Source organism: Durotheca rogersii (genome assembly GCF_024521655.1).
Source record: "Durotheca rogersii strain YMJ 92031201 chromosome Unknown GGS23scaffold_20, whole genome shotgun sequence".
NCBI classification, from domain to species: domain Eukaryota; kingdom Fungi; phylum Ascomycota; class Sordariomycetes; order Xylariales; family Xylariaceae; genus Durotheca; species Durotheca rogersii.
In genome coordinates, this window is record NW_026251251.1 from 205107 (window position 1) to 220330 (window position 15224).

The following is a 15224-nucleotide window of genomic DNA, read 5'->3' on the forward strand; positions in this document are numbered from 1 at the left end:
CCCCTTGAGGCTCCTGTCCTCCGTCGGTGTTCCGGCGCATCTCCCCAAACCAAGGCCGACGCCCCCAATAAGCAAGCCACTCGTTGGAGTGTTGTCTCACTGATCCCGTCACATTAGGGCGACGAACAGTGACGAAGCCGTCGATTTTACCCTCCTCAACCCCTCCCAGTTTCACACCGAGAATTCCCTTCCGTCTCAATCGTGCGCCTGTTCTCTCCAGCGCGTACTACATATCTCCACAAGAGCGCCTCTCCAATCCGAGCCCGCGCGTAAGGCCAACACAATGACCACCCTCGCAACGCCGGTTACTGGTAGGTCCAGCCGTGTCCGCGTTGCCATCGTCGGCGGCGGGATCACGGGCGTCATGCTGGCGATGGCGCTGCAGAAGCGCGGCGTCGACTTCGTGCTGTACGAGCGGGCCGCCGGCTTCGGCGAGATCGGCGCGGGCATCGGGTTCAGCCCGAACGCGGAGCGCGCGCTGGGCCTCGTGGACCCGGCCGCGCACGCCGCGTACTGGGCCGTCGCCGCCCCAGGCCCCGAGGCCGAGTACTTCCGCTGGGTTGACGGCCGCGGCTCCGACGCCGTCGTCGCGAGCCTGCTCATCGGCGTCGCCCGCTTCCAGGGCGGCCGCCGCTGCGACTTCCTCGACGCCTGGGCCCGGCTCGTCGACCCCCGCCGCGTCGCCTTCCGCCGCGAGCTCGTGTCCTTGGAGCGCCAGGCCGGCGGCGGCGTCAGCCTGGGCTTTGCCGACGGCAGCCGGGAGGACGCGGATATAGGTGCGTGAGCCGTCTGTTCTTCCACCCCTTCACACACCGCCGCGCTGACGCCAGCGGTGGACAACAGTCATCGGCTGCGACGGGATCCGGTCGCGCGTCCGGCAGCTCATCCTCGGCGAGGCGAATCCGGCGTCGCACCCGCGCTACACGCACAAATACTGCTTCCGGACGCTGGTGCCGATGGACCGGGCGCGCGCCGCGCTCGGCGCCGAGCGCACGTCCACGCGCTTCATGTACAACGGGCCGGACGCGCACTGCGTCACATACCCGGTGGCTCGGGGGGCCTTCCTCAACGTGCTGCTGGTCATCAGCGACGCGGAGCCGTGGGGCGGGCGCGAGAGTGGGGCCCAGGCGGCGACGATGACCGCCGTCGGGCGCAAGGACGAGGCGGTGCGCGCGTTCGCCGCCTGGCACCCGCGCGTCCGGGCGCTCGTAGACCTGCTGCCCGACGACGAGCCGCTGCAGAAGTGGGCCCTCTTCGACATGTACGAGAACCCGGCGCCGCGGTACCACGACGGCGAGGGCGAGGGCGAGGGCGAGGGCGCGTGGGCCGTGGCCGCGGTCGCCGGCGACGCGGCGCACGCGGCGGGCCCGCACCTCGGGGCCGGGGCGGGGATGGGCGTCGAGGACGCGCTCGTGCTGGCGACGGTGCTCGCGGCGGTCGACGCGCGCCTCGCGGACCCCGCGGCGCACAAGGCGCGGCTGTGCGGCGCGGCGCTCGCGGCCTACGACGCGCTGCGCCGCGAGCGCACGCAGTGGCTCGTCGGCGCCACGCGCGAGGTCGGCGCGCTGTTCCAGTGGCAGGACCCCGGGGGCGCGGTGCGCGGCGGCGCGGGCGACGCCGACGCGTTCCTGCGCGAGGTCGGGGACAGATTTCATCGCATCTGGGACTATGACGTCGAGGCCATGGTGGAGGAGGCGCGGGGGGAATTTGAGAGGAGGGTCGCCGGGTAGGTGGGTGGCGGTGGAGGACGACGACGGGCGAGAGATGGAGAAAGATAAAGGGGGGTGGGGGAGGCGTGGAGAATTAGGGGTAAGGGGTTATAGAGAGCTATACCTAGGTTTAATAGTTCTCGAAAACGGGGTGTAGGGTTACGTAGATAGGCTTACCATCCCACCCACATATTGGATACTTTCGCCCTATGGATCATTATATGGTAGTAACATAGGGGGGGGCTGGCGTGTTTGTTGAGATACATGAGGGTCAACGGGGGGTCAACGGGGGCTCGAGGGGAGCAGCTGAAACGGACGTATAATTGGAAAGTCGACGTGCTGTTCATTATTATTATTGTTTAATATCTGTTATTTTGTGCTATTTAGCTGAGGTCCTGCCCTGCTTCCACACCCCCCTTGTTCCTTTGCACCACATTTTCGTTCGTTCTTCATACAGCCTTCTTAACGCTGTGAGGCTTATCTTCTGTGGAGGACGCAGTAGAGAGTCGTGTCGCCGGATACGGGTTGTCGTGGTGAGGCGACAGTATGGGAGGGGGAGTCGTAGGAGAATCTACCGGTATCTGTGGAGGGGGCGCGGCCTGCTCGGTCATCTTGATCCAGGATTCCCTTTCGGGCCGCGACGGCCGTCTCATGGGCTCCGCGTAGCCCCTCGCGCTGCGCTGCTCGGATCGCTTCCGCTGTACAACCCGCAGAGACCCGTAGATAGTCGGTGCGTTGGCCACGAAACAGGCGACCAACATCTGAACCGACGCCCAGAGACTGCGAGTCGTCTGCGACGAGTTCTCGCTGAAGACCAGGACGATGCGGATGATGGTAATGACCATACAGAAGGTTCCCAGGGCAAAGAGCGTGTATATCGAGATCGTCTGCGACAAGCTCCGCTTGCTGAGGCGCATCAGGGGGTATGCGATCACGAGAAGCATGATGTCGGCGATAATGTTTGCAATTGCTTGAATCAGAAGCTGGAGGTAGGCTCGCACGCATTGCCCTGGGTTAGGTTCAATCTGCCAGTATAGGTCGATGGGTTGGCATTCGAGGAATGTTGCTAGTACGACGGCGACGAAAGTAGCGCCCACGAAGATCCAAGTTACCCATATTAGACGGCGGACCCAGAAGATGTTCGAGGTGATCCGCGCGTAAAACACGAGTAGAATTCCAATCTGCAGCCAGAGGGCGGCGGTGAGTAGCACCCTGGCGAGGAGGACGAGGATGCCGCCGACCTTCAGTGCCTCGTTGCTCGTCACATCGGGAGTGTCCGGGTTGTGCAAGACGTCGTTCGCCGTCGGGAGTTTTAAGTAGAACTCGTTCATGACGAGCCTACCAGTGATGGTCAGAATCGAGAGGGAGACGAGGAAGAAGCCTAGATCGATAGACTCGCGACGCCATCGGGAAATTCCTAGGCGTGCAACCAGGATAATGAGAGAGAATGTACCGCAGACATAGCCCACGATCTGGGCCTGGTCCGGGTCGTAAGCCATGGTTGCGTCTTGCCCTAGGGGTATGACTCTTCAGGCTGCCAGGCACTCGGTGTTCATTGCCTTCCTAGCGGTTATAAGATAATATGATCGACGGGAATCCTACCATGGCTGGGAGGGAGATGGGGAAGATAACTTGAGCGAGAGAGCCTCACAGTCATGTGCCGAGGGTTGGGCATAAGAAATCAAATAATACGCCATCTCGTAGTTCCTAAGACCTCTCCATCTGATGAGGCTAAAAGAAAATCAGGAGGTATTACTTCTTTGATAACTACTATTACCGAATTGATGGCGCGTCGACTAAAAAGAGACAAAGCCTAGCCAGATGGCGTGTACTCTACCTCCTAATAGGACGCGGTCGTGAGGCTAACTTGCTAAGTGCTATTAGCTGACCGGCGCCGTTGAAGTGGTAGTTCAAGCAGACACCATATACGGAATAGTCCGCTCGGTGACCCACACCCTCGTGGTCTCGGGAGAGGGGGCTCGGGATGGTATTCCGGGGCGGCACCCCTGCAGACGGCCGACGATCGTGCAAGAGGGCGAGGGGACGTACGTCCCTCGACGCGGAGCTAATTTAGCACTTGAACCACGAGTTGGACCCAACCAGCTCTCTTGGGAGCATAGCAGGGTTGCCCTGACCCGACGGGGCTTTGCTTTACGAACCCTTTTCACTCTGCCCCCTACTCTCATCTCTGCCCCGTAGCGCACGGCCCCTTTCTTCCGCAACCTGCTTCAGATTCAGCCGCTCCATCGTGCGCGCTGGTCCTGAAACGACACGAGAAGCCGCAAGCGCGAGAATAGGCGTCCGGCGGATAGAGTACCTAGGAGTCCAGCAACAGGCAGAGAAAACCCATTGGCGACGACGCTAGTCCGACATGACGGGTAGCGCCGGCGGCAATAGCCTAGGATGGCGTAGTCACATTGTGCTTTGGGATTCTGCTCGGGAGTTCGTTGAACAGGAGATTCCGGCCGACAGCAAAGTGATGACACCGGTTTAACTGAAATCAGAGGACGGGAGACGTGTTGCCGCACTCGATGAGACAGAAGAGGTTTCTTTACCAGAGGCCGACATTCAACGACAGAATCTCAACACCGACTTCCGGATAGAAAGAAACGATACAGCTAACACTACTTCCCCGTCGGAATGTCAACTGGATAATAGATCGTGGTCTGAGCATTTCCAAGATCTCACCAATCAGGGGCTGGGTCCACTCAAGAGCCGCTCAGATGACGGCATAAAGGTGCTAATATCGAGCCATGCCTAGGACTAGCAACGGCGGTCATAATACGTAGCCTACATAGCCATAGAGATTGGGGGATGAATAACCGTCTGGAAACTGGAGCTAATGTTAATAATCACGGCGCGGGCTAATATGGTGTGGCGGGTGATAATGCCGACGTGGTAACCCCGTGTTGCTGTGTGTTCTCTAACCAGTAACAACAAAGAGGAGATAGTGTGGGGGTATACGGCGAGCGCAAGATATCGAGCGCCACTCCCGGTCGTGGATACTCTTTAAACCGACCGGGGAGTAGTAAATGCGATAAGTCGCCATGCACCTAGCTCGAAATATTTCTCATGACGAAATTACGCGCCCTCCACCAGCTCATGAATGTGAAGCAACAGGCGGTACTTGGGAATAGAATTGTCCCTATCCTGTTATCCAAACGCCTGCAGGGCTTTGTGGCATGCGGTTGTACTTTTGTTTCCTTGCCGCGAGGTTGTGCTGATCAGGGCGGGTAGGGGCGTGTTTCTATTTCAGTACACGTTTTAGCAGAGTCGTCCTTGAAGCCTAGATTACGTTTCTCGTATCCATCCTCTTCCTGTATGCCGTCTGCGCACTCTAGAATATTGGGTTAGGGCTGGGGTAAGAACACGAACTTGTATACTCTGTTGCGGCCCCGGCCACGATGGACCCAACACAGAGAGGAACGAATACGGACTTTAGAATCATTAAGTCCTGGGACAGTGGAGCCTCATCGTAGCTGGTGATAAGTGCGGTGCTGATCGTCCTATACAGACGGACTAAAAAGTCGATAGCGATAACAACTATGCGATCACGGAATCGAAATATCCGGATGGCTCCCGAAGAGGAAGAGGACGAAGCTGAGGTTGGCCGAGGCAGTGATGACGGCGAGCTGCCAGGAGTGGGACTAGGCATTAGTCTCGGATTAGGCAGACTTGTCAAGTTCTTGCTCTCCTTCTCCCCGTTTGGTGATTACGTATCAGCTTGCGAGGGCTACTGATGGTGTCATTTCGTTAAAAGGGAACCGGCGAAGGCACTACCAGCGTCTGTCCCTCGCGTGATAAGTTAAAGGAAACAGAGCAGAAACCAGGATGATATGCTGACCATACTGGGAGAACTGGCCACGAGTCTGCACGGCCGTTCTTCATCTTGTCGGGAGACTGACTCGCGATTCTCAGACAAGCAACGGAAGAAGACTCAAGGTAGATATACGATTAAATATATATACAAGTTATGTCACATACCAATTAAACCAGCCCTTATATGCCTACGTACCGCAAAGCGTAAATGTAGGCGTCTACGTTTTACGTGATATTATTTAAGTATCGGGAATTAATTAATTATTCGTCGGTATTCAAGTGGCCCGTGGTCATGTGATACATGGTACCTAATCCAGGACTCCTGTTGGTGGCGGGGCGCGGCGGCCCACCGCACTCCAGCCACTGCAGGTGTCTGACATTCCCTCCGTCTGCAGGACAGGTACCAGGCGCGGTTGGCAGCTGGCCACACCTACGCTCCGACCCGCGCTCCCAGCTGCAGAATAAAATCTCACCCAAATGTTCCGCAGCACTCTCACCTCCCAACGCCTAATTTCTCGCTCCACAACACAGCCCTACGTCGCCCACGATGGCGCCTGAAATAAATATTATGGACATGATGTCTATTTCGGAGATTGAGCCCGGCCTCTTCATTGGAAATTCGAATGTCTCGTGGCATCTCCCGACGCTGACGGAACGCTCTATCACTTCAGTCGTCTCCATCGAACCAAATCGACACGGCTCATGGGGTACTTCGTACTACAGAGCCCAGGTGCCTAAAGAAGATCATCTGTTCGTTGCCGCCAATGATTCCAGCACCCAGGATTTACTTGTCTATATGGACGATATCTGTAACTTTATCGACAAACGACTCAGCAAGGATGCTGCTGGTGGGGGCGTTCTGGTTCACTGTTTGCTCGGAGTTTCTCGCTCGCCAACGGCCGTGATCGCTTATCTGATGCGGAAACGACGCGAAAGCCTGGCCGACGTGACCCAGTTTGTCAAAGAGAAGAGAAATATCAAGCCAAATGCCAACTTCATGGAGCAACTCAAAGTGTGGGAGGAAACCGGCTACGAAATCTGGGAGGATAAGCAGAAGAAGATTCCGAAGACGCCATACCGCGAGTATCTCGAAAGGAGGGCCGAGCGGCTCAAAGCCAAGGGGCTGACGGGGAATGAACCGGTTGGAGTGCAGAGTCTCTGAGATTTACTTAGGGAGACATGTGCGACGGGACGAACCAACACGCCGTTGCTAAAACTGCTAGCGCCGACCATTCACACCACCAACCCCCAGAAGGCTACGTCCCAAGCACGCACAGAAAAGCATGTACAAAGGTGTGTTGGGAACCCATCGAAAGAAATGAGGGTCTAACCTGAGCGGGGCTGTGCATAAGAGCCAACCGGGGGGGACGTCGACGACTTGAATATATTCCTACTATTTTAAACCCAACTAAGAAGATATACCAACAGTTGGGTGCTATACTGTCACTTGTTTCGAGATCGTGGCCCCCGACCGCAGCCTCCATTGGTCACGGCAGGCGTTACGCGCCGGAATCCGGGCTGGGGCCTAATGTTGGCCCTGTCCGAGGCTCAGTCGGCGACCCGGCCGCCTTGCGACACCTAGGACGCAACCCCCTATCTGCGTCCAACTTGAGGTCGCCTCCGTTCAAACGTACTTGCTTCTTACAATAGGAAGCAGAAGTTGGAGGCACACCTAACCGCCGGCTACTGTTGCTGCGCCTCCTTGCAGAAGTTGCGGTTGCCTTGTCTGAGGGTGTTAACGGGCGCTCAGAATTCGCTTTACGCCAGCCGAGCTTGCAGCCGCCAAGCGGTGTATATAAGTGTGAACTCTAGACCTACACGCGATCTTGAAGCCAGCACCCACCTCCCTTTGCATACTGCACATTCCTGACGGCACTTAGCTTGACATAATTACCTACATACCCACCAAACTATCTACTACAGTTTTCCATTCATTGACAGCCTTCACGAAGCAACGCACCACTTGCAATCACAGCTACGATGTCCGACGCCAATCGTATCGCGCATTGCAAGAGTCTTGTCGACTACATCCACTCTCTTTTCGGCGACGGCCGAGAGCAGTGGCTGGCTGAAACGACACCAGGAAAGGCAATGGAGTACTATCCAGTCCTGACGGTGGCTCTGTACGGTCAGCACCTGGGGGAAGGCTCGCTGTATGTGAACATGCGAAGCCCTGCATTAATTCGCTTCCTGAAACGGCTTGCCGAGAATGGCGTTGGCGAGGCCGAAGAGTACGGCAACGTGAAATGGAAGTTTATGCCGATTGAGTCGATCCCCTGAGATATCAAGGACAAGTCGCCTAACAAATGCTTCCAGACGACAACTCCGGTACCACGACGCCTATATCCAGCCTCTAATCTAAAGCCTTGGCTCGTCCTCTTCCATTGACAGAGCTTCTGTTTCTCTGGTGGACGCAGAGAATGTTGGCACTTTAAGCTTGCTCGGTCTAATCGCCGTTTGAAACGTTGGGAAGGACTCTGTTGTTGGCACTGGCGACAGAGAAGTGAAATAGGAGTGTGTGTGCCGAAGACTTTTGAAGGACTTTATGCATATTAGTGGTATTGCTCGTGCTTCTAGAATCGAATCGCTGAAAATGTCAGATCAAGAGGACGAAAGTGAGGTAGAGTTAGAGTTCACGTGGCGGCTTCGACCCAGTTTGCCAAGGAATACGAAGCCCAAAACTATGCTAGCTCGTCATTACTGCGTGCCTTCTCCGGCTCCGGGCTCCGGGGCACGTGGGCCAGAATCTCATCGAGGTGGTAGCCTAGGCTGCAGTAGGTATCTCCCTCAAAATGTGAGTCTGTGGTGAAAGGTACTCCTGGAAGGTCACAGTAGTTTAACCTTATCGAAAGAAAAAGAGAAGAAGAAGACGCATCAGGAATACGCGTCCCTACGCGGCAATTACTATATAGTAAGGCGGCGTGTCCCTCCCCTCCCCTTAGCGAACAGGCCGAGCTGATCTAGCAACGCCAGGTCGCATTCTACGATAGCCTCAGACCTGTGGTAGTCCTTATCTTAGCCATAGTTAAAGTACTTATATTGTGTAGGCGCGTTGGCCCAGGAGTAAAAAGTGAACTAGGGTAACTGGATATGGGTCTTGGTGAAAAGTTGCTGGGAAGGAACATATGAAAGAGAAATGTTGGAGCTGTTCATAATGCAGCTATTGAGGGAAGACAGTTATTCAGATGTCGCGTAGGGGTCAGCCCGTATGTGCAAACCTACCTACAAGTCGTAGAATGTAGACTTCTACGTTTTACGTAACATTGGAGGAGGCCTCTCAGCGATCCCTAGGCTGATAAAGAATCTCAACGTCCGCAACTCAACTCCGGGAGGACTTTGCATGAACCTAACTGCCTAGATAATACGCTACCACCCTTCCAAGTTCGCCTTCACGCCGAGAGTATTATTCTACCGGTAATGTAATAGGTTTGTGATGCTTGTTACACTAGCGGAATATCTCATCCTAAGCAACTTGTCGAGACTCGTTTATTATCGTGGATTATCCGTATAATAATAGTGATGAATTGATTTCCAGAGCTAAGCACACGCCGAAGCATATTACTTCACTTAAAGAGCGCAGGTAAGAACACCGCTGGGCTCTAAGCTAGACAACTCTTACTTTTCTGATTAATATCCCTATATAACCCTCCTCATCCTGTAGCCATGACGAGGTTGGAGTTCGTTGGTGAGGGTACTAATTAGATTTAAGCTAACCTACCCCTCTACGGGCCACCCCTTCGCGAACCACCCCCTTCGAGGACCACCCCCTTCGCGGGCTGCTACATTAAGACCTACGAATGCGCTTTGTAACGTGATGCCCTTCCTTCCTTAATATTACCCTTTAATTATTAATGTGGTTGTTTAAAAGTGATCCTCGATTTCAGTGGCTCGTAAAGAGGTGGCCCGCGAATGAGGTGGTCCTCGGAGGGGGTGGTCCGCGAAGGGGTAGGTGAACTTAACAGGTAAGTTAAATTTGGTATTAAATGGTTATTTCTGTGCCCCTCGAAAACTTCACGCTACACGGGCAGGGTGATAGGGATCGCCCCGGAGGCGTAACAGCTTCTGTTATTTATTCACCGAGTAATTTGACAATGCGAGGCCGAGGTTGAAGATTTCAACCGACGGACGGCATATACTCATACTTTTTTCCCCGTTCCGATAAATACTCAGATGAATAGTGTGTAGAGGGAGCGTCTGCTGGTTCACTGACATTTCCCCCGTCTTTTCGCTACACCTTTCCATCCTACAACTGGTGGGGTCCACTGCCGGAGTCCTTCCTGTGAATGAGGGGCAGTCTGCTAGCACCAAACCGACCAGACGAGAAGTTTCCCGAATGTCAAGCCGTATAGACAGCAATACCAATGCCCCCGCAGGAAGATGCAGGCTCTCGCCAGGACCACCAGCCATGAACCCGAGTCTCTGCCAGCGGTGCCGTGAACTCTTCAGCCTCGCGAGCCTGCGCGAGGTATCCGGCGGCTCGTTCGCGCACGGCGAGGCGCAGATCGTCATCGCCAGCGCGCGCCGCGGCTGCCCTTTCTGCGAGCTCATCTGCCTGCTCCAGGTGTGCGCCCTGCTAGGCATCCCGGACGAGGGCGGCGACATCGTAGAGTGCATGCCCGAGGACTTGGTCACGCTCCACGTCCGGTCGATGGGCGAGGGGTCGCTGGTCGATGAGATTCACATCGAGGTCGACGGGGAGAAGGGCCAAGCGTGCTGTCGGGTCTATGCCGCGGAAGGTAGTTTAGATGGCCCGTTGGGGGAGACTTTACAGGATGTTGACTTGCATTAGATGACCCGGCCTCGGTATTGACCACATTCCGCCCCGTTCAGACAGACGTGTCCTCCCCGGCAGCGGCCGCAGCGGCGCGAGAGGCCATCGCGAGGTGTCGGGATTCGCATCCTGCGTGTCGCCCTGCCGCCGATGCGCGACCTCCATCGCGGCTGCTCGATGTTACCGGGGGCGACGAGGGGTTTATCTATCTTCGTAGCACTCGCGATATGGCAAGGGAAGAATATGTCGCCCTCAGCTATTGCTGGGGTGGCGACCAGCCAGTCAAATTGTTGGTTCGTAACAAGGCCGATCTCGAGTGCGGCATTTCGTTTGTGTCGCTACCCCGAAGCCTCCAGGACGCGGTGACCTGCACGAGGGCGCTGGCGTACCATTATATCTGGATCGATGCTCTGTGTATCATCCAAGACAGCGTCGAGGATCAGCGGGAGGAGCTCGGGAAGATGGCGTCCATATATCGTGACGCCGCCGTCACCATCGTCGCAGCAGGCGCCACTTCAGTTTCCGAGGGTTTCCTAGGGTGTGATCGTGCTCGATCGGTAGCGTCTAGATTAACGCCGTCCGGAGCCAAATCGGAAGGTCCTTGCCGCGTCGCTATTCGGATCGACGACGGTCGAATAGGCACCTTGACGGTGATCCCTAAACTCGAAGGCATAGGTCATTACTGGGGGGAAATAACCCTGCCTACAGATCGGCGGGCATGGTGCCTCCAGGAATCGCTTCTTCCCAGGCGCATACTGTTATACACTCACGAGGAGCTACTGTTCCGTTGCCAGACGGTCGATTGCCAGCCGGTACTCGCGAGTCCGATAGATTACAGCAAGGGGGCCGACCCTCCGCGGATCTTCAGCTCCCGACTGCGCAGCGCCGGCCAGGACCGAATCTGGCAGAATCTGGTTAGCGATTTCAGCAAGCGGCAATCAAGCGTGGCGGCAGACAGAGTAGTCGCTCTGGAGGGAGTCATCCACGAGCTCGAGAAGGAATGGGGAGACGAATGTGTTTTTGGTCTTTGGAAGAGCCAGGCGCTCCGAGATTTATCCTGGGCCACGGGGGTGAAGAGCAGGTCTCTAACGAGGGGGACACATGCGCCTTCATGGTCGTGGATGTCTGTACAAGGGTACGTCTACGTCGATATTTTCCGCTTCGACCGAATCGATGCGCTGCTGAACTCGATCTCGGGCCGGGAAATCAGCTTGATCTGCCGCGTCATGACGACGTCCCACCCAGCCAGGTCTCAAGACTCCGCGACCAGTGCCGAAGCTTTCCGCATAGGCTGGGAGCCGGATTTCGACGGCGACGCCGACGAAGAGCAAGGGAGTCAGGTCGACTACCTATATCTCGGTTCAGCAAGCGTGCGAGAATTGGACCGCCAGAATGTGAAGTACCACAGGGATGTGGCAATAGCCGCTGTGAAGGTAGATGAGGGTGTATATCGGCGGGTTGGGATCGTGCGTCAAAACATACACTCCAATGCGAAAGGGTGTACTAGCGATGTATGGATGGAATGTTTACGACAGAAAGTGACGTTGATATAACAAGGGCATATCACCGTGCCCAGGGTAGAAGTACCTAGCTCCCGTAACCGATGAAGGGTCGGTTTAGGGAAAAGGACAAAGGGGAGACGAAATAGGACACTGAAGTGGTGCATGTTGACTTGCGCCCCCTTTACACGTCGGGGTGACTGGCGCGTCTATTCTATTCTATAAACTGGGCAATTGTCGTAACGTAGCCTCTCGTAGTGAATACACTACGGGTTATGGCGAACGTAGTCGTGTTTATATTCAAGGTTTCGTGACCTTCGAGACGCGTATAGCACCTGATCTAGGATACCCGACTATCTAGATCTTTAGAGTATGGGCATAATGAATAAAAACTTCGTACGTTTGTCTCATATATGCCCCTTGGATGCCGCAGCGCGCCTCGGGTTGGCCTGCTCTCAGTTGGCGGTAAGCTATCAGCTACTTCAACTCGCGTGTGGCCCTGCAAAGTCTTTCGCGACTCTCATATCCCCTTAGACGACAGCCCAGTGGGGATGAGTTGTTTTCGGCAACAGACTGGCGAGTGCGCCCGGCTCTGTACCGGGGATCTTCGGGCCTTGCTTCTCGAGCATCGTCAACGATTAGTATCGTCAAACCCTCGATGGCTGTTCATCTCCCCGGGCGCGCTCCGACCTTCCCCTGCATCCACTTGCCGCCCTGCGACCACTTGGTTCCACGCGCTCCCGGCGGAGCCTCCTCCTTTGCCTCCTCTTGCTCCTCTCCCTCCTCGGGCACGTCCTCGCCAGCCTCGATGGCCCGCTGGCGCTTGCGTGCCTGGCGCTCCTTCTTCTTCTCGAGCAGCTTGTTGAGCGTCTTGGCGGTGTTGAAGACGCCGCCGGTGCCGGCGCCGCAGGCGGCGCAGCTCGGGTCCTTGCGGTAGCGCTGGAGCGCGCAGGGCAGGCAGAAGTAGTGCTGGCAGCGCGTGACGATGGGCTCCTTGTACGGGCCCTTGCAGATGACGCAGGCGAACGGGATCTTCTCGAGTAAGGCCTCCTCGGCTGCGTCGTCGTCGCCGCCGCCGTCGTTATTGGCGTTGCGGTTCGCGCTCGCGACGACAGTCCCGGCCGACTTCTTGCCGCCCCGCGACACGTTCTCCCACTCGCGGTCGAGCTGCCACCCTTGCTTGTAGTCCTCGCGCGCGTGCAAGAACTTGCAGTTGTCGCCGAAACCGCAGAATCCGGTCTGCTTGTAGTCCTTGCACACGTCGGGAGCGAAGTCGGTGACGGTGACGGTGCGGATATTGGTTGCTGCCTTGATGGGGCCGACTGTCCGGTTCGGCGCGTTCGGGTTGCGCTGTATGAAGGTGGTCTGGTTAGCCAGGCCCTTGTAGGTCCCGTCTGGTTGGGCGGTCGCGGTGGCCACGGCGGCGGAGTCCTTCGGCGTCGGTAAGGGCCGTGTCTTGCCCAGGAGGTTCGCGTCCTCGTCGAACCAGTTGGTTTGCTTGGTGGCGTCGTTGGAGCTCGTGATGGGGACGCTGCGGTCGGCTTCGAAGATGGTGGCGCCGTGGTCTCGGCTGGGAGCGGTGGCGCTGTTGTCCTTGGACGAGGCGGTTATGACAGCTGTGTTCTTCTTCCGCCTCTTGATTCGCTGGCCCGCCTCGTCTTCGGACGAGGTGTAGGCGTCGTCGTCGCTGTCACTGTTGGCAGGCGGCGGCGTCGCCGGGCGTTTCCTGATATTTGCTTTCCCTTTGGCGCCTCGTTTCTTGAAGATGGCGACGGGGGCGATAGGGGCGTTGGAGGACGTAGGGCCACCTGTCACTGAATGATCCGCGTTGTTGTCGTTGTCGGATGCCATGATGGCGTGACTCCCTTGCCGGTAGCTTTACTAGACGTGTCCTTTTGCAAGTAATTGTTACTTGCAGCTGCGAAGAAATTACAGAACCGGTGATCACGGAGACGAGGTTGTTGATGGGTACTACTGTACGTACTGGGTATACAGGCTCGAAATCTTCTGGCACCTTGGAAATTGCATCACATAGGTATATCATGGGTTTAGCGGGAGCATTACCTAAACAATGCGCCTGACTGGTCACGACAGGTACAAGGTACCTTTGCCCTCGTACAGGGGCTTTGAATACATCAGCAGGTACCTGTACGTCTTTACGTACCTGTCTTCAACGCTTATTAGGTAATAAATATCTAGGTACCGGTTGAGTGTGGAATCGAGGGCCTAGACCTGGCTCTGATTGGCCCGCTGTCCTTTAGCGCAGCGCTTATACCATGTCACACCCTTGCGTCCGCCTAGGATCTTTCACCCAATGAAAACACGGCATTTCCGTGCTGCTTGCTTGGGGATCTTCAGTTGGGCTCCCCACTTATGTAATCCCGACTATCCTGACTGAAGTGCGGTTGGCGCGAGAGGTACCTGGCATTGTACACCCTATACCTGGAGAAGTACGTACCACAGTGAGGCACCCCCGTGTCTTCATTACCCGGGTAACCCTGAAATCCCACGGTTGGGGATATGTGGTATGACTCGGTCTGTCCAGGCACCTGTCAGGATACACAATCAGGTACCTACCTCGGTACATACCTATGCACCTCGTCTAAGGAATTCATCTAGCATCTGGCATCTGCCCGTCCCGCTGGCGCGTTTCGATCCTGGCGAGCTATGAGTAGTACACTACAGAGACCGACTCGTAACACCGAACCGTTTTTGTCACCATCCTCGCGATTGACTGGCATAGATATACTCATATATATATACCCATGCCCCCCCCCCCCTCTCTCTCTATATACACAGATGGGAACAGAAAACATCCCTGAACCAAGCCCTGTATGTACGTGAAATGCGGGAGTTTTATTACGTGTGCTGAAAGACAACCTAACCAGGTACCCCCTCCGTCTAGCGAGGTGGAGACGGCTCTGCAGGCCCAGACTTGGTTACCTGACTGCGGCTTATGCGTAACCAGGCGTGACAGCGATGCCTTCTCGCAACCCTGGATTTCATTTCTGGCTGCGGTAATCTCCATACCTATGTTCGTTTTTTTTTTCTCGAAGGTCGGATATATAGAGGTATACGTGCACATGCCTATATTGTGGACGCCGGAGACTTGTCCTGACACCCACGGTTCGGCCACCTTGGCAATGCGTCTCGCGTTCCAAGTTATCTCGATCAACGAGGAGTTTGGCGTTAGTCGATCGCTTCTTAGGAAGTATGTCGTATATCATATCGGCACCTACATCTATCTACTTACCTCTACACCTACCTGTAGGTAGGTACCTATATATCTACCTAGGCACCTACATACGCCATGCACTGCGATGCAGGTAGCAGGTGAGGTGACGGGAGGATACAGCATGCACGGTGAGAGGGTATACTCCATAACGTCTAGGCCTAGGAGGCAGGTTAGGTTAGGTTAGGTAGGTA

The 15224-nt window shown here is 56.0% G+C and overlaps 7 protein-coding genes across 7 annotated transcripts; 4 read left to right on the forward strand and 3 right to left on the reverse strand.

The window, feature by feature from the left end:
• The first annotated feature begins 13 nt into the window (after nucleotides 1–13).
• Nucleotides 14–2140, forward strand: GGS23DRAFT_613109 (uncharacterized protein). Its single transcript, XM_051520540.1, has 2 exons — nucleotides 14–776; nucleotides 844–2140. Exons 1-2 carry the CDS (start codon nucleotides 284–286, stop codon nucleotides 1728–1730), a joined length of 1380 nt encoding a protein of 459 aa, XP_051369695.1. The 5' UTR covers nucleotides 14–283; the 3' UTR covers nucleotides 1731–2140.
• An 18-nt stretch (nucleotides 2141–2158) lies between these two features.
• Nucleotides 2159–3456, reverse strand: GGS23DRAFT_613112 (uncharacterized protein; the record flags this gene model as incomplete). Its single annotated transcript, XM_051520541.1, has 1 exon — nucleotides 2159–3456. The coding sequence occupies exon 1, from the start codon at nucleotides 3206–3208 to the stop codon at nucleotides 2159–2161; it is 1050 nt and encodes a 349-aa protein (XP_051369696.1). The 5' UTR covers nucleotides 3209–3456.
• Nucleotides 3457–4915: 1459 nt separating this feature from the next.
• GGS23DRAFT_578267 (uncharacterized protein) lies at nucleotides 4916–5707 on the reverse strand. Its single transcript, XM_051516982.1, has 3 exons — nucleotides 5554–5707; nucleotides 5085–5341; nucleotides 4916–4956 (listed from the first exon to the last, which is right to left on the reverse strand). The coding sequence occupies exons 1-3, from the start codon at nucleotides 5595–5597 to the stop codon at nucleotides 4934–4936; spliced, it is 324 nt and encodes a 107-aa protein (XP_051369697.1). The 5' UTR covers nucleotides 5598–5707; the 3' UTR covers nucleotides 4916–4933.
• A 226-nt stretch (nucleotides 5708–5933) lies between these two features.
• GGS23DRAFT_204148 (protein-tyrosine phosphatase-like protein) lies at nucleotides 5934–7167 on the forward strand. Its single transcript, XM_051511813.1, has 2 exons — nucleotides 5934–6821; nucleotides 6957–7167. Exon 1 carries the CDS (start codon nucleotides 6076–6078, stop codon nucleotides 6688–6690), a length of 615 nt encoding a protein of 204 aa, XP_051369698.1. The 5' UTR covers nucleotides 5934–6075; the 3' UTR covers nucleotides 6691–6821; nucleotides 6957–7167.
• On the forward strand, nucleotides 7127–7941 carry GGS23DRAFT_204165 (uncharacterized protein). Its single transcript, XM_051511814.1, has 2 exons — nucleotides 7127–7327; nucleotides 7409–7941. Exon 2 carries the CDS (start codon nucleotides 7509–7511, stop codon nucleotides 7806–7808), a length of 300 nt encoding a protein of 99 aa, XP_051369699.1. The 5' UTR covers nucleotides 7127–7327; nucleotides 7409–7508; the 3' UTR covers nucleotides 7809–7941.
• Nucleotides 7942–9489: 1548 nt separating this feature from the next.
• GGS23DRAFT_204191 (heterokaryon incompatibility protein-domain-containing protein) lies at nucleotides 9490–12032 on the forward strand. The gene is made up of 3 exons (XM_051511815.1): nucleotides 9490–10264; nucleotides 10318–11434; nucleotides 11510–12032. Exons 1-3 carry the CDS (start codon nucleotides 9862–9864, stop codon nucleotides 11850–11852), a joined length of 1863 nt encoding a protein of 620 aa, XP_051369700.1. The 5' UTR covers nucleotides 9490–9861; the 3' UTR covers nucleotides 11853–12032.
• A 66-nt stretch (nucleotides 12033–12098) lies between these two features.
• GGS23DRAFT_606496 (uncharacterized protein) lies at nucleotides 12099–13649 on the reverse strand (the record flags this gene model as incomplete). The annotated part of the gene is made up of 2 exons (XM_051519909.1): nucleotides 12099–12151; nucleotides 12533–13649. 2 exons carry the CDS (start codon nucleotides 13647–13649, stop codon nucleotides 12099–12101), a joined length of 1170 nt encoding a protein of 389 aa, XP_051369701.1.
• Nucleotides 13650–15224: the final 1575 nt, after the last annotated feature.